The sequence below is a fragment of the Meles meles genome, chromosome 19 (assembly GCF_922984935.1).
Source record: "Meles meles chromosome 19, mMelMel3.1 paternal haplotype, whole genome shotgun sequence".
Taxonomy (NCBI): domain Eukaryota; kingdom Metazoa; phylum Chordata; class Mammalia; order Carnivora; family Mustelidae; genus Meles; species Meles meles.
Genome location: NC_060084.1, coordinates 43,055,058 through 43,078,434, shown reverse-complemented (window position 1 = coordinate 43,078,434; position 23,377 = coordinate 43,055,058). Strand labels below are relative to the sequence as shown.

The window sequence follows — 23,377 nt, the reverse complement described above, 5'->3', positions numbered from 1 at the left end:
TCTGGTCTGGCTCTGGACTACGTTTCCCAGAGGCCACAGTGGCCCGACGTTACGTCTTTCTTGACGTTGTGGCGAGATCGTTAGCTCCACAGGGACCCGAACGCGACCAAGGGGAGGCAGAAGGTGAGGGGTCTGGGAGTCTGGGGCGGGGACGGGGCGTGTCCAGAGCCTCTGGTCTGTGAGCGCTGGCGGCAGCGGGCTGAGGATGCGGGATTGTGAATGAGTCTTTGTGCCTGCATGACCAGGTGTGGGTGACTGAGTGCGCGGTTGTGGCCACCTGTCTCCAGAGTGTAAGTCTGGTTGTGTTTGTGTAACCATGTGTGATACTGTATGTTGGGGTGTGGGGTCTTTGCTACTGTGGAGTGATAACTGCTTGTGTCTGTTGCGTTATGTGTGACTGTACGCCTTGTTTTAGGGGGTGTGAGTGTGGTTGAGACTGAGACTGGTGCGGGTGTCTCTGCGGTTATGATTCCATGTCTCCAGGGTAAGCGTATGGTTTTGGTTGCACAATATTGTAGACACGTGTGGTATTGTGTGCAGCTGTGTGGCTGTGACTGTATGGTGACAATGCGTGTGTATCCCTCTTGTGCCCTTTGGAGTGTGTCTGTGAAACGGTGGCTGCGTGTGGTGCTGTGTTTGTAAGTGTAACGTGTCTGTCTTTGCCTGTGTGAGTGTTACTGTGTCTCAGAGTGAGTGTTCAGTTACGACTGGTTGGTGTTGGGTGGGCCGGAGTGCTAGTAATTATGTGTGTCCCCCAAGTCGGTATGTGATTGTGATTGTGTGAGACATTTGTGGGTATTGGTTTGGGAAGGCTGTGACTATATGGGAGTGACTGTGTGTGTCATGGTGGTGAATAGAATTGAGTGACTGTCTTTTTATTGGGTTTGAGATTGTGACTGTGTATAAGAGCCTGGAGGTGTCTGTGATTGTATGGTTGTATCCTTGTACATTTCAAGAGTGGATGCGTGTTGTGTTTATGTTTGTGTGACACTGACCATTTGTGTCCCACCAAGTGTGCCAACGTGAGGTGCATGTGACTCCAGTATACTGACCCTTGCAGAACCTGTGAAGACTGTGGCCCTGGTCAGTGATAGGCTCAACCTTTGTAACACTGGGATTGGACATGATGTCCAGTCTTCTCTGACTTCTGTCTCCTGTGTGGAGATCAAAATGTTCTGGTTACTCATGATTTCTTTTTTTAAAAGTTTTCTCAAGATGTTGAGAAGAAAAGGAAAGAATTGCTATTGAACATCCAAAAACTAATTTCAAGATGCATGAATTTTTCTTCTTTCCCTGAGACATCTTTTTCATGATGTGCTTTTCTTCTTCTTTTTTTTTTCCCCCCTGAAACTTCTAGCCTAGCATCTCTTCCCCCAAAGTGACCTGGTCTCCAGTATTTTGCCATTGGAATAAATTATTGAGAGCCCTCGAGGAACTGAAGGTCCATATATCCCCTGCGTCCCGCACACCTAATGTTCTTTACAATTTTTTTAACTTTTCATTTTGAATTAGTTTTAGACTTAAAACTCTTGCAAAAATAGAATTCCCTTATATACTTTTTTAAGATTTTATTTTTAAGTATTCTCTATGCCCAGCATGGGGCTCAAGCTCACAAACCCAGAATCAGGAGTTGCACATTCCACTGACTGAACCAGCCAAACACCCCAGAATTCCCAAATATTCTCAACCTGCTTCCCCATTTTTCCATTTTATGGTTATGTTACCATTCTACATAATCACAATATATGAACAAAAGCAAGAGATTAATATTGACACACTACTACTAACTAATCTCCAAACTTTATCAGATTTCATCAATGTCCCTCAGTATTGGTTTTCTGCACAAGGATCCAATCCAGGATCATATGTTGCAGTTAGTAAGTCTGCATAGTCTTCTTTGATTTGGCACAATTCCTTGGTCTTTATTTGTCTTACTTGACCTTGACACTTCTGAAGAGTACTGACCATTTATCTTGTAAATTCTGCAATGTAGAATGTTCCCCAACTTGAAGCTGTCTGATGCTTCCTTATGATTAAACTCAGAGTATGCTTTTGGGATGAGAATACCCCAAAATTGATGTGTTCTTTTTTTTTTTAATTTTATTTATTTATTTGACAGACATAGATCACAAGTAGACAGGCAGGCAGAGAGAGGGGGGAAGCAGGCTCCCTGCTCAGCAGAGAGCAGGGTTAGATCCTGGGTTAGATCCCAGGACCCTGAGATCATGACCTGAGCGGAAGGCAGAGGCTTAAACCACTGAGCCACCCAGGCACCACAAGTGTTATGTTCTTATCAGTGCATCATATCAGGAGATCCAAGCGGTCAATTTGCCTCATTACTAGTGGTAACTAATCACTTGATTAAGTGGTGTCTATCCAATTTTAACACTGCAAAGTCACTATTTTTCCCATTGTAATTAACGTGTGTCTTATAGGTAGAAGTACCTTAAGCTTCTCATCTTACTTCTACCTGAAAATCTTAACATTCATTGATAATTTTTGCCTGAAAATATTATTACAGGCTATTTGCCAAATGGTGATTTTTTAAATTTCGATCCTTCCTTCCAGATTTATTAAATAGGATCCTACTGTTAGAACTGATTTTCCTTCTCCCCCACTTATTTACGGAATCATTTATGTATATATAAATTGGATTTTTTTTCTTTTAGCTCTGTAGGTTACAATTCATTACTGTCACTATGTCTTTGTTCAAATTACCCCAGATCTGGCCATTGGGAGCTCCTTTAAGTTGACTCCTGTATGCTTTCAATGTGTCCCTTTTATTTTTTTTTAAGATTTTATTTATTTATTTGACAGAGAGAGAGATCACAAGTAGGCAGGGAGGCAAGCAGAGAGAGAGGGGGAAGCAGCCTCCTTACTGAGCAGAGAGCCCGATGCGGGGCTTGATCTCAGGCCCCTGAGATCATGACCTGAGCGGAAGGCAGAGGCTTAATCCACTGAGCCACCCAGGCGTCCTATTATTTTTTTTAGTACTGCCATATTTTCTGGCACCACAAGATGTTTCAAAGCTGATACTGTACTTTTGTTATCCAAAACCGGGTTTGTCTCTTGGTGGGTGGCAAGCGGAAAGACAAAACCAATCAAAGAATAGGAAAAGGAGGGGCGCCTGGGTGGCTCAGTGGGTTAAAGCCTCTGCCTTCGGCTCAGGTCATGATCCCAGGGTCCTGGGATCGAGCCCCACATCGAGCTCTCTGCTCCGCAGGGAGCCTGCTTCCTCCTCTCTCTCTGCCTGCCTCTCTGCCTAGTTGTGATTTCTCTCTGTCAAATAAATAAAGTATTAAAAAAAAAAAAAGAATAGAAAAAGGAAGAGTTTTCCTTACACCAAGTAAAGGAGAACACCAGGGATTTTCCCTAAAGCAGTGTCTCCCTAAACAAAAGAATTGGGGAAGTTTTAAGCTAAGGGTGCCTATATGTTAACAAAGGGGTTTGTACAGTAGGGAATACAGCATGGAACACAGGAAAAAGTCATCTTAAAATGACTGACTGTGAGTCAAAGTCATGAGGGCTGGCAAAGGACAGCATCATCAGTTGTCTGGCTCCAACTGGTCTGGTATCTGAGTGCTCAAAGGGGTTTAGATCCTACAAATACAATTCAAGAATATACATCAGGTCAGTCTTCACTTTTGAATCAGCCGGGTGAGTTTTACCCCTTATTTGTCATCCCTGGTATGATTAGGTTATCTCCTGGCTTGATAGTGGCCATTTGTTCTTACATTCTTTCACAAGATGGCCAGAGGCCTAAAATGACTTTTTCTTTTTCTTTTCTTTTTTTTTTTTTTTAAGATTTTATTTATTTATTTGAGAGAGAGAGAGATCTCACAAGTAGGCGGAGAGGCAGGCAGAGAGAGAGGGGGAAGCGGGCTCCCTACCGAGCAGAGCCTGATGCAGGGCTGGATCCCACCACCCAGAGACCATAACCCTGAGACCATGACCTGAGCTGAAGACAGAGGCTTAACCCACTAAGCCATCCAGGTGCCCCCGAAAATGACTTTTCTTATATCAAGAAAGCTGTGTGTCTGGTCCCCCCCGCCCCCAAGGACCCCTAACTTTCTGTTTATACTTTTCCAGCCCCATTTCTGGAACATGTACATTTCCCAGGGAACACTGGCTCCTTTTAGTAGAAAATGGTATTTAGAAACCAAGATTAAATATACCTGTTTCTTCTAGGTACCCTCAGCTATGAAGTATATGTATCTACACACACACATACCCTTGTGTCTACCTGTATGAAGATCTATACAGATAATCCATTGTTTCATATGATTTCTCTAATTCCAGTTTAACACTGAGGGTTTATTCCAGCCTTCTCCATTTACTTTTTTTGGTAACTCCTTTCTCCGATAATGGAAAAGTCGACTCTTGGGGCGCCTAGGTGGCTAAGTGTCTGCCATCAGGTCATGATCCCAGGGATCTGGATTGGCCTGTGTGGGGCTCCCTGCTCAGCAGGGAGTCTGCCTCTCCCTTCCCTGCTCTCTGCCCTTCCCCGCTGTTTCTCAAATACATAAATGAAATCTTAAAAAAAAAAAAAAGTTGACTCTTATTAACCACAATATATTTATCTACTTGCTTAGTCCTAAGTAGAAAGTAGTTTAAGAATGCTGACCTAAGGGGCACCTGGGTGGCTCAGTGGGTTAAAGCCTCTGCCTTCAGCTCAGGTCATGATCCCAGGGTCCTGGTCAGCAGGGAGTCTGCTTCCTCGTCTCTCTCTGCCTACTTGTGATCTCTGTCTGTCAAATAAATAAATAAAATCTTAAAAAAAAAAAAAAAAAAGAATGCCGACCTAAAATAAGACAAAATCAGAGGGAGACAAACCGTAAGAGCCTCCTAACTATAGGAAACAAATTGAGGGTTAGGTGGGTGGGAGGATGGTGTAATGGGGTGATAGGCATTAAGGAGAGCACTTGACGTAATAAGTACTGGGTGTTAAATGCACTGATGAATCACTTAACTCTACCTCTGAAACTAACAATACACTATATGTTAATTGATTTTAAACTTAAAAAAGAATTGCCAACCTACACTCCCATACCTTGTACAGTTACTTTAATTTTTAGTCTTCCAGTATATAGTGGAAATATAGCTTTCCCTATACCCTCCTGTATGATAATGTTACTGATTTGTAATATAGATAGGTTCATTTGTTACTATTTGTATTTTATTTTGGATTTACATGCACATACATCCTGATTGATCTTAATTATTTTTTGACTATATGAAACATTACTATGGTTCTAAAAGCCTTATTTATTTTTTAAAAGATTTATTTATTTATTTGAGAAAGAGAGAGAGAGCACAGACATGCAGTGGAATGGGAGGGCAGAGAGAAAGAGAAACCTAAGCAGACTCCGTGCTGAGCTAGAGCCCAACTCAGGGCTTGATCTCAGAACCCTGAGATCATGACCTGAGCTGAAACCAAGAGTCAGACGCTTAACCACCTGTGCCACCCAGGCACCCCTAAAAGCCATAATTAGACAAAAGATCTACCCAATCACTCTTCCACCATTCCTTCTCTCCCAGTCCTGTTACCCCATTCTTTCCACACTGTTCCCACTCGCTCACTGTAGGTAACCCATTTCTGTAGTTTGTTGGGAATTTTTATGTTTGAATATACATTAAAATATACAGAAAATTTAAACATATATAAAACTGGCCTATTTTTAAATGTGCCATTCAGTGACATTAAGTACGTTTATGTTGTTATGCAGCCATCACAATCATCCATCTCCAAAACGTTCTTCATCTTCCAAAACTAAAACTCTGCTCCCATTAAACAATAACTCCCCAATTGCCCCTCCCTCTAGCTTCCACCTTTTGGCTACTGTGAATAATAGTGCTACGAACATTTGTTAACAAATACCTGTTCGAATTCCTGCTTTCTCTTCTTGGTGGTACATACCCAGAAGTGGAATTGCTGGGTCACAGTAATTCTATGTTTAATTTTTTGAGGAATCACCATACACCATTTTCCACAGATGCTAAACCATTTTATCTTCCATCCAGCAAAGGACAAAGATTCCAATTTCTCCACATCCTTGCCAACACTTGTTATACTTATATATTTATGTATTTTTAAAGATTTTGTTTATTTATTTGACAGACAGAGATCACAAGTAGGCAGAGAGGCAGGCAGAGAGAAAGGAAGGGAAGTAGGCTCCGTGCCAAGCAGAGAGCCCTATACAGGGCTTGATCCCAGGACCTCGGGACCATGACCCGAGCCAAAGGCAGAGGCCCCAACCCACTGAACCACCCAGGCGCCCCTATATTTATATTTTAAAGTATTTTTATGATAGCTATCCTAATAAGCATAAAGTGGTCTCATTGTGAATTTCTTTTAAGTTTATTACTTTTTTTTAGTAATCTCTACTCTGTCCCCACATGAGGCTCAAACTTACAACCCTGAGATGAGTTACGCACTCTGCCAGCTGAGCCAGGCAGGTGCCCCATATTGTGGTTTTGCTGTGCATTTGCCTAATGATTAGTGATGTTAGGGATCTTTTCATGTGCTTCTCGGCCATTTGAATATCTTTGAGAAATGTCCTTTGCCTATTTTTTTTCCTTTTTTTTTTTTAAATTTATTTTCAGTGTAACAGTATTCATTGTTTTTGCACCACACCCAGTGCTCCATGCAATACGTGCCCTCCCTATTACCCACCACCTGGTTCCCCAACCTCCCACCCCCTGCCCCTTCAAAACCCTCAGGTTGTTTTTCAGAGTCCATAGTCTCTCATGGTTCATCTCCCCTTCCACTTTCCCCCAACTCCCTTCTCCTCTCCCCATGTCCTCCATGTTCTTTGTTATGCTCCACAAATAAGTGAAACCATATGATACTTGACTCTCTCTGCTTGACTTATTTCGCTCAACATAATCTCTTCCAGTCCCGTCCATGTTGCTACAAAAGTTGGGTATTCATCCTTTCTGATGGAGGCATAATACTCCATCGTGTATATGGACCACATCTGCCTTATCCATTCGTCTGTTGAAGGGCATCTTGGTTTTGTATCCTAAGTATTGATTCCTTATTAGACATGTGATTTATAAATACTTGTTCCCTGTCCATGGATTGTTTTTTTACTCTGTTTATAGTTTCCTTTAATGCACAAGTTTTTTAATTTCGATAAAGTCCACAGCCTATTTTTTCTTTTGTTGCTTTTGCTTTCTCTGAAATATCCAAGAAATCATTAGGTTAATTAATTAAATCCAACATTGTGAAAAGTTTGCCCTGGTTTCTTCTAAGAGTTATAGTTTCAGTTCTTACATTTGGATCTGTGATATGTTTTTGAGTTAATTTTTGTATATGGTACAAAAATAGGGGTCCATCTTCATTCTTTTGCATATAGTTACCCAGTTTAACTGGTGCTGTTTGTTGAAAAGTATTTGACCACGTATGCAAGGGTTTCCATTCTATGCTATTGGTCTAGATATGTGACATTATGGCAGTACCACACTTGTTTTGATTACTGTAGCTTTGTAATAAGTTTTTTTTTTTTTTTTTTAGATTTTATTTATTTATTTGACAGATAGAGATCCCAAGTAGGCAGAGAGGCGGGCAGAGGGAGAGAGGGGGAAGCAGGCTTCCCGCTGAGCAGAGAGCCCAATGCAGGGCTCTATCCCAGGACCCTGAGATCATGACCTGAGCCAAAGGCAGAGGCTTTAACCCACTGAGCCACCCAGGCACCCCTGTAATGTTTTGAAATCAGTGTTCTCTGTTCTAATGAACAGCGTTCTGTGTTCCAACTTTGTTCTTTTTCAAGACTGTTCCTTAAAAAAAAAAAAAAGAAGAAGACTGTTCCTTCAGATGATGTGTGTATTTTAGGATGAATTTTTCTGTTTCTACAAAAAAAAAAATCATTGAGTTTTGATAAGGATTGGATCTGTATATCACTTTAGGAAGTATTGGTATCTGTCTTGGTCAGCTGAGGCTGCTCAGAGTTAGGGAGGCTGGAAGTCTGAGACAGGGTGCCAGCATAGTTGGTTTCTAGTTAGGGCTCTCTTCCTGGCTTGCACATACCCACATTCTTGCTGTGTTTTCACAGGAAGAGAGAGAGCGAGAGCAAGCAAGCTCTCTCTAGTGTCTCTCTCTTTTTTTAAAGATTTTATTTATTTGACAGACAGAGGTCACAAGTAGGCAGAGAGGCAGAGAGAGAGAGGAAGGGAAGCAGGCTCCCTACTGAGCAGAGAGCCCAATGTGGAGCTGGATCCCAGGACCCTGGGATCATGACCTGAGCTGAAGTCAGAGGCTTTAACCCACTGAGCCACCCAGGCACTCCTTTAGTGTTTCCTTTTTTTTTTTTTTTAAGATTTTATTTATTTATTTGACAGACAGAGATCACAAGTAGGCAGAGAGGCAGGCAGAGAGAGAGAGGGAGCAGGGTTGAAGCAGGCTCCCCACTGAGCAGAGAGCCCGATGCGGGACTCGATCCCAGGACCCTGGGATCATGACCTGAGCCGAAGGCAGCGGCTTAACCCACTGAGCCACCCAGGTGCCCCCTTTAGTGTCTCTTTTTATAGGAATACTTAATAGTATTGCATCAGGACCCCACCCTTATAAACTCATTTAATCTTAATTACTTCCACAATGGTCCTGTCTTCAAACACAGTGACAGTAGGTTTTCCGGCTTCAACATGGGAATTTGTCTTGCAGTCCTTGGGCAACAGGATATCTTATCATTTATTTATGTCTTCTTCCATTTCTTTCAGCAGTGTTTTGTAGTTTTCAGCGTGTAAGTCATTTGCTTCCTTGGTTAAGTTTAGTCCGAAGTATTTTGTTCTTTTTGATACTGTCATAAGTAGAATTGTTTTCTTAATTTCCTTTTCAGATACTTCATTATTACTGTGTAGAAATGCAACTGATTTTTGTGAGTTGACTTTGTAGCCTGCAACTTTGCTGAATTTGTTGATCTTTTTTTTAAGATTTTATTTATTTATTTGACAGACAGAGATCACAAGCAGGCAGAGAGGCAGGCAGAGAGAGAGAGGGAGGAAGCAGGCTCCCTGCTGAGCAGAGAGCCTGATTCGGGTCTCAATCCCAGGACCCTGGGATCATGATCTGAGCCAAAGGCAGAGGCATAATCACCCAGGCGTCCCTGAATTTGTTTATTCTGACAGATTTGTGTGTATGTGTGAATCTCTACGGTTTTCTACATGCACGATCATGTCATCTAAGAATATAAGTAATTTTACTTCTGCCTTTCCAGTTTGGGTGCCTTTTACCTCTTTTTTTTTTTTTTTTTTGCCTAAAACTGCTCTGGTTAAGACCCAGTACTATGTTAATGAACATCTTTTCATATGCATAAGGGGCATTTTTACATCTTTTCTGCAAACTATGTGTTCATATCTTTTTCCTATTTTTCTTTCAGTTTTTTGGTGTTTTGTCTCAATGTTTAAGAATTCATCACAGATGAAGGATATTAGTCCTAATATCCTTAGTCCTAGTATGGCACATGTATTTTCTTTTAGTTTGTCAGTGGTATTTTAACTTTGTTTATGGTGTTTTTTTTGCCATTCAATTTTTTTTTAATGTTATGTAATCAAATTTACCAATTTTTTTTTATTACTTCTGAACTTTGAAAGACTTTCTCAACCCCAGGATTAAAGAGGAATTTACTTGTGTCCTTTTCTAATATCTGTATGGTTTCATCTTTTCCATTTATATCTCTGATACATTTGGAGTTTAATGGATTTAAGTTTGGAGGAATGGATTTAAGTTTATATTTTTCAAATGGCTACCCAGTTTCCCCAACACCATTTACTAAAAACTTGTGATCCCATTCATTTTCATCATATACTAAATTTCCAAATATACTTGGTACTATTTCTAGGCCTTCTGTTCTGCTCCACTGGTCTGTTCATCTATTTATGCACTGCTACTATGCTGTTTTAATTAAAGAGACCTTGCAGTATATTTTCATGTCTGGTACAGCCACATCCCGGAAGTCTGGATAGGACAGACATTTGTTGCAGTCGGGATGCTTGGGTGGCTCAGTCAGTTAAGCATCCGACTCTTGATTTTGGCTCAGTCCTGATCTCAGTGTTGTGAGATTGGTGCCCCATATTAGGCTCTGTGCTGGGAGTGCAGCCTGCTTAAGAGTTTCTCTCTCCTCCCTCTGCCCCACCCCTGCACTCCTGCTCACTCTCTCTCTCTTAAAAAAAAAAAAAAAAAAAAAAGTTTGTTGCTGTGACCAGATCTAATTTGATTTTGGGGCATTTTAGGCTTTGGGTTGTCTTAAATTTGCTTCAAGCCAAATCCTTATTGTGCTTTTGATAAATTATGAGAAATAAAAAAAATATATTTAGTATACTTAATGTTTGTGAGTTAGTTGTTATAGCAGGGTTTTAAATAAGGTCTTGGTCCCCACTCTTAGACATCAGGGCTCTGCAGATTCCATGAAATTTTATGCGTAATTTTTACAGATATTTATTTATTTGATTTTTTTCTTGGAAGAAGTTTTAAGATTCCGTAAGATTTTCAAAGAGTTTTTTTAAAGATTTTATTTATTTATTTGACAGACAAAGATCACAAGTAGGCAGAAAAGCAGGCAGAGAGAGAGGAGGAAGCAGGCTCCCTCCTGAGCAGAGAGCCTGATTCGGGGCTCAATCCCAGGACCCTGGGATCATGATCTGAGCCAAAGGCAGAGGCATAATCCACTGAGCCACCCAGGTGCCCCCTCAAAGAGATTTAAGACCCCTGAAAATTTAGAACCTGAAAATTAGAACTGTCTAAAATATAAGACAGTAGATACCTAGTAATAGCCTCTGAGATGTCCAAAATTTGCACCCTGCAATAGGGAAACAGAAGAGGAATGTTCATCTATTACGTCCCCATGATGGAGTATTATCCAGCTAATAAAAAATATGCTTACGGGGGCACCTGGGTGGCTCAGTGGCCTGAAGCCTCTGCCTTCGGCTCAGGTCATGATCCTGGGGTCCTGGGATCGAGCCCCACATCGGACTCTCTGCTCAGTGGCAAGCCTGCTTCTCCCCACCCCCTGCCTGCCTCTCTGCCTACTTGTGATCTCTGTCAAATAAATAAAAATGTTTTTAAAAATCTAAAAAAATATATATATATGCTTACAAAGTATTAATCAGAGCAAGGAAAAGGATATCATAAACAAAATGATAAATTAAAAAGTACTCAAATTTTGCAAAGACCCCACCCAAAAATCTTCTGATTACTGATTGAACAGAGGAGAAATTCACTGTATATCTGACACAATGCTTTCTGCTTTGCATACACTGTCTTATTAATTTGAACTCTCCTGAAAATTGGTCATTCACAGAATGTTCTTGATAATGGGCTATATCAATGTACCAGGGGGTAGAAGTCAACATTTAAATGACTGTTAAAGAACTTTTAGTTATTACTGGTTTCAATCACACTAATTTCCTTTTCTGTCCCTATTCGTGTCAAAGATATTTTCTCAATTGCTCATAATTTTCCTACTGCTGGGATAATAAATACCAACTACCATTATGGTAATTTATTTTTAAATGGAAACAATATTATTATGATTTTTATTATGAAAAATATAAACAATGCAAAAATAGAAACTTGCTAACAGAGATCACAAGTAGGCAGAGAGGCAGGCAGAGGCGGGTGGGAAGCAGGCTCCCCGCTGAGCAGAGAGCCCAATGCAGGGCTCGATCCCAGGACTCCAAGATCATGACCTGAGCTGAAGGCAGAGGCTTCAATCCACTGAGCCACCCAGGTGCCCCATTATGCTCTTAATATTTTGATGGATTTATTTCAAATATTTTTTCTGTGTGATTTTATAGAGGGGTATCACTTATATATAAATCCTATAACCTGCCTGCCTTATTTAATAATGCATTGACCATAGTAGTACTGTTGTATTTTTTTTAAAGATTTTATTTATTCATTTGAGGGGGGCAGGGAGAGAGCACAAGCAGTGGGGAGGGACAGACGGAGAGGGAGAGAGAGACAGCAAACTCCCTGCTTAGCACTGAGCCAGTCACTGCGCGTGATCCTGGACCCTAAGATCATGACCTGAGCTAAAGTCAGACATCGAACTGACTGAGCCACCTAGGCTCCCCGGTACTGTTGTATTTTAAAATCACTGTTTAGTATTTCATTATCAAGATGTACCTTAATTTATTCATTTTTCTTTTTTTTTTTAAGATTTTATTTATTTATTTGACAGACAGAAATCACAAGTAGGCAGGGAGACAGTCAGAGAGAGAGGAGGAAGCAGGCTCTCCGTGGAGCAGAGAGCCTGATGTGGGGCTCGATCCCAGAACCCTGGGATCATGACCTGAGCCGAAAGCAGAGGCTTTAACCCACTGAGCCACCCAGGCGCCCCTTTAATTTATTCATTTTATTGTCTATTTTTTTTAAGATTTTTATCTATTCATTTGACAGATAGAAATCACAAGTAGGCAGAGAGGCTGGCAGAGAGAGAGAGGAGGAAACAGGCTCCCTGCTGAGCAGAGTCCGATGTGGGGCTCCATCCCAGGACCCTGGGAACATGACCCGAGCCTAAGGCAGAGGCTTAGGCTTTAACCTACTGAGCCACCCAGGCGCCCCATTTTATTGTCTATTAAAGAGTGTTTATATTTCTGTAATTCAATTATGAGCTATTCCCAAAAGTATTTTTGTGTATACCACTTCATGTATTTTTATAATGAATTCCTTTGGAACATTAGACATTTATTAAGAATTTGCAAAGATGCAAAATCCTAATCTAGAACTCAAGGAGACAAAATTCTATTTATAGTCTTGAGGGATGCCTGGGTGGCTCAGTCAGTTGAGCAACTGACTTTGGCTCAGGTCATGATCTTGGGGTTCTGAGATCAAGCCCTGTATTAGGCTCTGTGCCCAGCTGAGAGTCTGCTTGTCCCTCTCCCTCTCCTTCTGCCTACCTCCATGCTCTCTCTGTCTCTTTCTCAAATGAATAAATAAAATCTTTTTTAAAAATTAAAAATAAGGGGCGCCTGGGTGGCTCAGTGGGTTTAAGCCTCTGCCTTGGGCTTGGGTCATGGTCCTTGGGTCCTGGGATCCAGCCCTGCATTGGGCTCTCTGCTCAGCAGGAAGCCTGCTTCCCCCTCTTTCTGCCTGTCTCTTTGCCTACTTGTGATCTCTCTCTGTCAAATAAATAAAATCTTTTTTAAAACTTTAAAAAAATAAAATAAAATTTATAGTCTTGGGACACCTGGCTAGCCTGGTCAGTAAGCATGATTCTTTTTTTTTTTTAAGATTTTATTAATTTATTTGACGGACAGAGATCACAAGTAGACAAAGAGGCAGGCGGGGGGGAGGGGAGGCGAAGCATGCTCTCTACTGAGCAGAGTGCCCAATGCGGGGCTCAATCCCAGGACCCTGAGATCATGACCTGAGCTGAAGGCAGAGGCTTAACCCAATGAGCCATGCAGGCGCCCCAAGCATGTGATTCTTTATCTCAGGGTTGTAAGTTCGAGCCCTACGTTGGGGGTGGAGATTACATAAGAGGAAAAAAAAATTTTAAATAAAAGTTATAGTCTCTATTTACCTTCTTTTTTTTTTTTTGAGAGAGAGAGAGAGAGAGTCAGATAGAGAGAGAGAGAGGGAGAGAACCTTAAGCAGGCTCACAAGCCTTCAGTCACGACCTGAGCTGAAATCAAGAGTTGGAGATTAACTGACTGAGCCTCCCAGGAACCCCTGTATTTACTTTTAAAGTGAAAATGTTGAAATAGGTGAGATAAAACTAGTATACAAATGCTCAAAGTAAAGGATAATAAAGGGCACTATTTACCCTGATAGTATGCTGTGAGAATTCATAAGAAGAAAATAACTTGTATGACCAGAGCAGTCATTGTCATGTCATGTCATGTCTAAGTCAAATTGATCTCATAAAAGCTCTGTGAAGGGAAATTAGTTTTCTTGAGTCCTGTACAGGACTTTCAGTTTTCAGTCATCAGAGATCCAAAGTGTGACCAATGGGGCAAAATGAGTTTATAGTTGTTTGGAGAATAGTTGAGCAAGTCGAGAAACATAGCAGACTCACCTGACAAGAACAGCTGAAAGGAAGCACTGCTCATAAGTAGGACATGGCCCTAATGACTTTTCATTCTTTCCAGGCTCAACTATAGCACACATGAATATAGCTACCAAATCAAGAAGTTTGCAACTATCGGGAGCTGACAAAGCAAAAACAAAAGCCATTCTGTGAAAATATAACTGATTTTAGAACGTCCTAAGCTATTATTTCATGTTCAAGGGAAGATTGTTTAAAAAAAAGAAAAGTAAGTATTTTCCTTTTCATTACTATTTGGGAATAGCTTACATTTACCAGAACCTAACAAATCATTTAAAAATGGGGCGCCAGCCTGGCTTAATTGGGAGAACATGCAACTCTTGGTCTCAGGGCTATGAGTTCGAGCCTCATTTTGGGTGTAGAGATCACTTAAATCGATAAAACTTTTAAAAAAACAACAAAAAAATTTAAAAATTAATAACATAGTTATTGAAAAAACATACACTGAAGTAAAACTAAGAACATTGAAAATCATAGCCCAGAGGTAACCAAAGTAATCTTTAAGGATAAAACTCCCTAGATATTTTTCATCTAATTTTTCTGTCTATATTGTTTGTATTGATATATCTTTATATTTGACAAATAGGATCCCATGATGCCCAGCTTTTTTGTAACCTGCTTTTTTTCCCATTTAATCATATCCTAAACATTTTTGTGTTAAGTATGACATTACATGTAGCCCCCACACGTCTTTCAGATAGTCTCAGCTATGGAATTGCTTCATCAGAGGACATACCTAGTTTAATTTCTGCTAACATTGCCTTGTTGCCTCTGCCTTCGGCTCAGGTCATGATCCCAGGGTCCTGGGATCGAGCCCTGCATTGGGCTCTCTGCTCAGCAGGGAGCCTACTTCCACCTCTCTCTCTGCCTGCCTCTCTGCCTACTTGTGGTCTCTGTTTGTCAAATAAATGAATAAAATCTTAAAAAAAAAAAGAAGGCTTTATCTATGGAGCACCTGGGTGGCTCAGTGGGTTAAAGCCTCTGCCTTTGGCTCAGGTCATAATCTCAGGGTTCTGGGATCGAGCCCCGCATCATCGGGCTTTCTGCTCAGCGGGGAGCCTGCTTCCCGCTCTCTCTCTGTCTCTCTCTCTGCCTCCTTGTGATTTCTGTCTGTCAAACAAATAAATAAAATATTTAAAAAACAAAACAAAACAAAAACATTGCCTTGTTGGACATTTATAAACCAAAACCCACTGTGTGTGTGATGGTTAGTAGTAATCTCAAGTACTGAAGTCTAAAACACAACTCATAATTGGTTTATTCAAACCTGCTCCTCTCATATTTCTCTGTGTTATAAAATGACAACCTCATACTTCCAGTTACTTAAGCCAAACAGCTTAGTGTCATCATGGCTTCTTCTTCTTCCTCTTTTTTTTTTCTTTGCTTTCATAACTAAAAGTAGCGAATCCTACCAGCTCTACCTTCAGAGAATATTTAATCTGGTCAGTTCTCATCACCTCCCCCACCACCACCTAGTACAAGCCCCCTCACCTGTTGCCTGGGTTACCGCACTAACCTTCCGCTTGTCTCCCTGCTTCCTCTCTTTCTTCTTAAGTTCACTTCCTATGAGTGATCCTTAGTGTAAATCAGATTACACCATTCCTTGTCTTAAAACATTTTAGTGGCTTCCTGTCTTACTAAAGAGTTAAAAACCAAAGTTCTTACTGTGGTGCACAAGCCCCATGTGATCCAGCTTCCAACTACCTCTCACCCAAGTGAGCTTCTGACCCTCCTTCTCTTGCACACTCCATTCCAGCCACCCTAGTCTCTTTATTAATTCAAGAAAGCCTGCTTCTGCCTAGAGGCCTTTGCAATTGCTGTTATCTAATCTAGGAATGCACTCCTCTCAGATACCTGCATTTTTCACTCGATTCAGTCTGTCCTTACATATCACGTCAATGAAAAGCCTTCTCGAGCCACCCTTCCTTCCCCCTAAGCTCCCTATCCTCTTACTCTTCTTAATTTTTCTCCACGGGACTTTGGCCACCTGCTATATAAATAGGAATATCAGTGTCAGTGTATCAATTTGTTATTGTCTCTTTCCATTAGAAGTGAGGTGTACTGGGACAGGGACTGGATTTATTATCTCACACCTAGAACCATGCCAGTTGAGGTAGGAGCTCAGTCAGTCTGAAAGAATTTTTGACTCCTCTCTCTTTCTCTGCCTCCATATCTGATCAGATGCCAGAGCCTGTTGATTTTACTTCTCTACATCTTGAAATTGTACCCTTTCTCCTTATTTCCACTCTCATTATCCTGGGTCAGGTTCTTTGCTTACAAAAATATAAGCACCTTTCAGTTGGTCTCTCTGACTCCAATTTTGCTTCTCTCCAATAAAAGAATCTGGCTATATTGGCCTTATCACTTCCCTCTGTAAATTCTTTTTTTTTTTTTTTAAGATTTTATTTATTTATTTGACAGAGAGGGATCACAAGTAGACAGAGAGGCAGGCAGAGAGAGAGGGGAAAGCAGGCTCCCTGCCGAGCAGAGAGCCCGATGCGGGACTCGATCCCAGGACCCTGAGATCATGACCTGAGCCGTAGGCAGTGGCTTAACCCACTGAGCCACCCAGGCGCCCCCCTCGGTAAATTCTTCAGTGGCCTTCCATTCCTTACTGGGTGAAAAACAAACGTTTATATTTAAGTTAGTATTCATTAGACCCTTCTCCAGACACTGTGGTGAGTGCCGGTCACAGTGATGATGAGACCCGGTCTTTGCCTTCATTATTATCTTATTTCATTCATTTGTCTTCATTTTCCAACCCCTGATATCATCTCCAGCATTATCTTCCTCTAGATTCTAGAACTAATTAAATTTAAATTTAATTAAAATTAAGAAAAAAATTTAATCCCTCAGTTGTGCTAGGCACTTTTTAATTGCTGATGGCTACATTATTGACAGTACAGATACAAAGATTTCCATCATTGCAGAAAGATTTGTCAGACAGCACTGGTCTAGACCTTTCCCCAAACTATAGAACTCATTCCAAATAATACACCAAATACTTTGGTCCACTGTTTTTGTCATTGCTCTCACCCATCTTCACTCTTCTGTACCTTTTCTGCCTAATACAGTTCTCTGATTTTTAAGTTCCAATTCATATTCCTCAACTTATAGGACATTTTCCTTGACACCACTGCCATTGAGTTAAGTTAGTCTTCCTTCTGACCCACCCATCCAAAAACCATAGGAAGCTCCTTGGACCTCTGATTAGAACCAGCCTTACTACCCTCCTTGAAACCCCGGAGTTCTCGTTACTTTGAAGTACAGGTGATTTTTCACAGAACTCCAGTCTTAGCAGGTACCAGCCAGTGAGGAAGTGATGTTCTGCGGGAAAGCAGGAGGGAAGGCTTAGATGGAAAGTTAGGAGTACTGGCCCAAGAGGCTTCTAGAATTTGAGTTCCCATTCAGGTCAATACTCTGGGTATTCAGGTGTGATTGAAGTTACCTATTTACTGTGATTTTCTTATTCCTGTCTGGTGAGCCCAGCCAAGTTTGGAGTCTTTGATGAAGCCTCTGGTGTAGGTGGTGTTCCTACTGGGTGGCTCATTCAGTTGAACCTCTACCTTTGGCTCAGGTCATGATCCCAGAGTTGTGGGATCCATCCCTGTGTTGGGCTCCGTGCTCAGCATGGAGTCTGCTTCTCCCTCTGCTGCTCTCCCTGTGTACTCATTCTCTTACTCTCTGTCAAATAAATAAAATCTTAAAAAAAAAAAAAAAGGGAAGTAGATTCAGGGAAGCACCCAGGAGGTTTTGCCTGTTGAGCCCAGAAAAGCTGGAAGACTTTGTTTAGGGATATCTTTTTCTCAAAGTTTGGCCTCTTTGAGAATGAACTTATATACCTGCGCTGCTATGCTCCTGGCCTGGGATACGGCCTTCAGCCTTAGTGGGTAAAGTAAGTGAGTCTGAGTTTTTTTTTTTTTTTTTTTTTTTTTAATTTTTATTTTATTTTTTTGACAGATAGAGATCACAAGTAGGGAGAGAGGTAGGCAGAGAGAGAGAGAGGAGGAAGCAGGCTCCCCGCCAAGCAGAGAGCCCGATGCGGGGCTCGATCCCAGGACCCTGGGATCATGACCTGAGCAAAAGGCAGAGGCTTTAACCCACTGAGCCACCCAGGCGCCCCGTGAGTCTGAGTTTTGATCCTCCTTGTAGCAGCTGCAGAGGAAGATCACTTGGAATAGGTGGGAGCCATCTAGGCCCCATACAGAGTATAGATTAGCACCGGCAAGACAAGGAACTGTTCAGGGCGCCTGGGTGGCTCAGCTGGTTAGGCAACTGCCTTCGGCTTGGGTCATGACAGGATCGAGTCCCACATTAGGCTCCCTGCTTGGCAGGATGTCTGCTTCTCCCTCTGATCCTCTCCTCTCTCATGCTCTCAAATAAATAAATCAAATCTTTTAAAAAATAAAAATAAATAAAATAAAAAATATTAAAAACAACAACAACAACAACAAAACAAGGAACTGTTCAGGCTGGAATCTGTCCTGCCAAGGCAGTTGGATTCTGTGTGAGTGCTGGAGCACATCTTTGTTGACTCCATCTCTTAGTTTCCCTAGAGTTTTGGGAGTGGCTGGGTTTTGTTAACTCTAGTTCTTCATATTAGTGTTGGGTGGTAGGACAAGGGGGAGGGCAGGAGAATCAGAGCAGAGACATTGGAAGTACAGTTGTTTTAAGGTCCTCTATCTAGGAGTGCTCAGGCAAGCTCAGTTAATGAGAGATTTCCCTTTTTCCCCCTACTCTGCTTTTCCAGGACTCTGCACTTATCTAAGAGAAGAATCTAAAGAAATCAGAGCAGCTCAGGTAGTTCTAGAAGCCATGGCACAGGTGAGTTGAAATTACTTCTATCCTTAAAATAATCTTTCTTCCTTTCAAATCATATGAACATTTGTGTTCTTTATGCTGAAACTTCCCTGTCTCGCTGAGCTTCGTTCTCGTTCCCAGTTCCTCCAGTCCAGAGGTTTTTCTACTTCCTCACCAACATGTGTTATTTTGGTTTTTATGGTAATAGTCATCCTAAAGGATATGAAGTGGCCTCTTCTTATGGCTTTGATTTACTTTTTCCTAATGATTAGTGGTATTGAACATCTTTTCAAATGGCTTTTTGGCCATTTGTAGATCTTTGAAGAAATCACTACTCAAGGGCACCTCGGTGGCTCAGTTGGTTGGACATCAGCCTTCGACTGGAGTCAAGTGCCACATTGGGCTCCCTACTCTGTAGGGAGCCTGCTTCTCCCTCTGCCTCTGCCTTTCTCTGTGTCTCTCGTGAATAAATAAATAGAATCTTAAAAAAAGAGAGATAAATCACTACTCAAATTCTTTGCTTAGGTTTTAATTGTTTTGTCTTTTTTGAATTGTAAGTTGTTGTATTATAAGAGTTCTTTATATATTCTGGACACAGGTCCCTTATCAGATAAAAGATTTGCAAGTATTTTCTCCCAGTTTTGTGATTTGAATTTTTCCTTCCTCCCTTCCTCCCTCCCTCCCTCTCTCTCTCATGGACCAACCTGCCTGCCTGCCTGCCTGCCTGCCTGCCTGCCTTCCTTCCTTCCTTCCTTCCTTCCTTCAATAGACGGAGGGGGTGGCAGGGCAGAGGGAGAGGGAGAGTATCTTAAACAGGCTCCTCCACACAGCATGGAGCCTAAAGTGGGGCTTGATCTCACAATCCTGAGATCATGACTCGAGACAAAATCAAGAGTCAGATATTCAACCAACTGAGCCACCCAGCCATCCTGGGATTTTTAACTTTCTTGATGGAATCACTTGTAGCACAAACATTTTTAGTGTTGATTAAGTTTATTTTAACTATTTGTCCCTTTGTTACTGTGTTTGATGCCATGTCTAAGAAACCACTGCCTGACCATAAAGTTATACTACCTTGGTTTTTTTTTAAGTTATAGTATTAGCTCTGGAACCTTACATTTAGTTCTACAACCTATTTTGAGTTAATTTTTATATATGGTATGAGGTGGGGGTCCAACTTCATTCTTTGCATATGAATATCCATATGTCCCCACACTATTTGTTAAAAAGACTGATCTTTCCCTATTGAATTGTCTTAGTTGACTTAATTTAACATGTGGTAGTCATTAGGGAACTGGACAGAGGTTATAGATTGGCAAGGGAAATGATTGTTAGTAGTAATAGTGGTATCATTAATGATAATCCTTTTTTTTCCTACCTGGAATGCAGAAGGTTCCTTGTTACTTTTTTCCAACAAGGTTTTCTCTGGAGCCCACCATTTCACAGAGAAAGTAGCTCTTCTAGGATCCCGGCTTTAAACTAAGGGTCATAGGCACTCACTCCATTTGATATGTGTCCTAGGCCCCATACTAAGGTTAATCCCCAAACTGTTTGACTTCAGGGTGGCCCCTGCTAAAATATTTGCTTATCTCTCTGTGTTGAATTGCATGTGTGTGTGGTGTGTGTATTGTTTTCTCATTGTTGTCACCCCTGGGATTTAATTTTCCTTACCTTCTCAAGAGCTTAGAGAAGCATTAAATGGTTGTTATAATTTTTCCAAAGCCTAGGTGTTTGCAGTAGAAGCCTCCCCACCCTTGCTGTGTAAACATGGTCGGAGCTGGAGTGGTTGGTCTTGGTCTTAGTGTGTGGTGACATCTCCTATTTTATGAGGCCTTCAGGATAGGGACTGTGATTGGAAACTTCAGTTACACAAAGTTCTTTGGTCTTGCAAGGGAATTTATGAGAGACAAATAACCATAAAATGGTCCATTTTGAGGGTGAACAATACGTTTTCGTTGTGGGCCACATTTATGTGATTGAGGTACACCCTCCATCAGCTTTCTTATTTCAGGAATAAGCAAAAGTGGACAGTGAAGAATGATAGACATGAAAGATTTTATAGATCTTGTTTAAGTTAGATGCTTCCAAATAATGGGATGATTACATCTTACAAAACATAAAGTGCTTGTTATACAGCAAATAAAAGTCCCCGTGTTTACTATAAAATTTGCCGTCACAAAAAGTATGCATATGATGTCTCCACTTCTCAGTGGAGACACTGTCAGCATTCTCAGCAGTATGGTCCAGATAAACCGGGACACTTAACATTCCTGATGCAGGGCACTAAAAACAGCCCCCAATCCCTCGAGTACCACGTCAGCCTCCCTGCTCAGCTGGAAGTCTGCTTCTCCAATTGCCTGCTGCTTTCCCTGCTTGTGCTCTCTCTCTCTCTCTCTGACAAATAAATAAAATGTTTTTTTTTTTTTTAAAAAGGAATATTCAGGGGCACCTGGGTGGCTCAGTGGATTGAGCCTCTGTCTTCGGCTCAGGTCATGGTCCCAGGGTCCTGGGATTGAGTCCTGCATCTGGCTCTCTGCTTGGCGGGGAGCCTGCTTCCTCCTCTCTTTCTCTGCCTGACTCTCTGGCTACCTGTGATCTGTCTGTCAAATAAATAAATAAAGTCTTAAAAAAGAAAAAGGAATATTCAAAGGCATGTAAGCCTTTAGTCAAATAAATATGCTTATTATACTACCTTTACGGCATAGGCATCCCACCTAGCTTGCTTGCTTGCTTGCTTGCCTGATCACCTCCTTTCTATAATGCCCTTCTCCATCTCCTCTCTTTCCATCTTTCAGACAGTTTTCTGGATGAGTCAGGTTGTCAAAACCTAAACCTGCTCATCAATTTTAACCTCATTTAAAATGGTACGATCAGTCATTATGTGCCTCCTGAGGCATGCGATAGGAAGTACATAGCACAACCTCTCATACATTCCTGCCCCTCCAAAAAATTTAAAAAAAAATGTGAATCAGGCCTCCAGATCCAACCACCTTTTCACAGAAAGTACAGAAGTAAAGGAACATCTTAAACCATTCCATGCAGATGCAATAAGCTAACAATGTGGGAGATCCTACTGATTCAAATGTTTCTTTGATAAATAAATACCAAGGGGTGACTGGGTGGCTCCGTCTGCCGTCGCCTCTGGTCATGATCCCAGGGTCCTGGGATCAAGCCCCTTATCGGGCTCCCTGCTCAGCGGGGAGTCTGCTTCTCCCTCTCCCACTCCCCCTGCTTGTGTTCCCTCTCTCGCTGTGTCCCTGTCAAATAAATAAAAATCTTTAAAATACATAGCAATAAAAAATTTTGAAGGGTTTCTGGGGACTCTGATAGGTTCTAGAGACTTAAGGAAACCTTGCCACTAAATGCAATGTGTAGATCTAATTTGAATCTTGATTTGAACAAACCAACTGTAAAAAATATTTTAAGTATGATAATGATATTCTGGCTGGTATGCTTTTTTTTAAAAGGCTAATCTGTTAGCTACTAAAATACTGTGATGTTTGGTATTTGCTATGTAGGCTCTCCCTTAAAATACACCAGGGGTAAAACAAAAACAAAACACAGAGAGGGGAAGAAATAAAACAAAATTTGCAAAGTCATGTTAATTGTTGAAGCAGAGCCATGGATTCAGGGGGGTCATTATCCTACTCTGTATACTTTTGTGAAATATTTTGAAATTTTTCATAATAAATGAAAAAAAATAAAAGTCCTTTCATTTACTAGTAATGCATGTGCTTACTATTTCAGGGATTGCTGACATTCAGGGATGTGGCCATAGAGTTCTCTCAGGAAGAATGGAAGTGCCTGGAACCTGCCCAGAGAGACTTGTACAGGGATGTGACTCTGGAAAACTTCGGTAACTTGGTGTCGCTAGGTAAGGATGTTGTGTAATTCAGGGCCAGACAGGAAACAAGGTGCCCAGGGACTGCAATGGAGGGTTGTTACCACCTCTGGTAAAGGGAGAAAACTGCCACTGGACAGTGGTGAGAGCTGGAGTCATGGAGAAGGGCCCAGCTGGCGGCATTTGTAGCCACTTCCAGAAGTCCCCTGCCAGAGGAGGGAGGGAGAGGGATAAACACCCGCAACTCTCTCATCCTACCCTCTGGCCTCCTGCTGATACTTTCCATATATCAAACCCAATGAGAAAGCATGGGGTCAGGATATACAGTCCTTACAGGTAAGCTGCCTGGGACACAGAGCAGGACCAAGAACAGAGAGGAATGGATTGAGAGGGGAGGAGGGGGCAAATGGAGAATGACCACTACAATTAACTACTCAAAATAATTCCGGTCTAGCCTTCTGGAATTTCTGTTATCTTCATGGTGAATTTCTAGGGAGACTTACAAGTTTCTGGCTGAATTTCTGCTCTCTGTTCCCAGGGGAATTGCTTGCGCTATATGGAAGTGGAAATGGGTAGCTCCATGAACACCTCTGTCTTCCTATCCTTTGGGCAACTTTATTCCGTCCCTCATTCATTCCTTCATAATTGTCTCTCTTTGTTGGTGACCAAGGGACCGGGTATGAATTTT

General features: G+C 41.5%; 1 protein-coding gene across 2 annotated transcripts in view; it reads left to right on the top strand.

The window, feature by feature from the left end:
* Nucleotides 1–4: 4 nt before the first annotated feature.
* ZNF565 (zinc finger protein 565) overlaps nt 5–23,377 on the top strand; it is a 30,081-nt gene continuing 6,708 nt past the window's right edge. The window contains exons 1-4 of one of the 2 annotated variants that reach the window (XM_045988774.1): nt 5–123; nt 14,092–14,256; nt 18,799–18,872; nt 22,596–22,722. In XM_045988774.1, coding sequence (XP_045844730.1) covers nt 14,223–14,256; nt 18,799–18,872; nt 22,596–22,722 — 235 coding nt within the window. In that variant the 5' untranslated portion in view covers nt 5–123; nt 14,092–14,222. The remainder of the gene's footprint in view (nt 124–14,091; nt 14,257–18,798; nt 18,873–22,595; nt 22,723–23,377) is intronic. The other variant, XM_045988775.1, reaches the window with a different exon arrangement.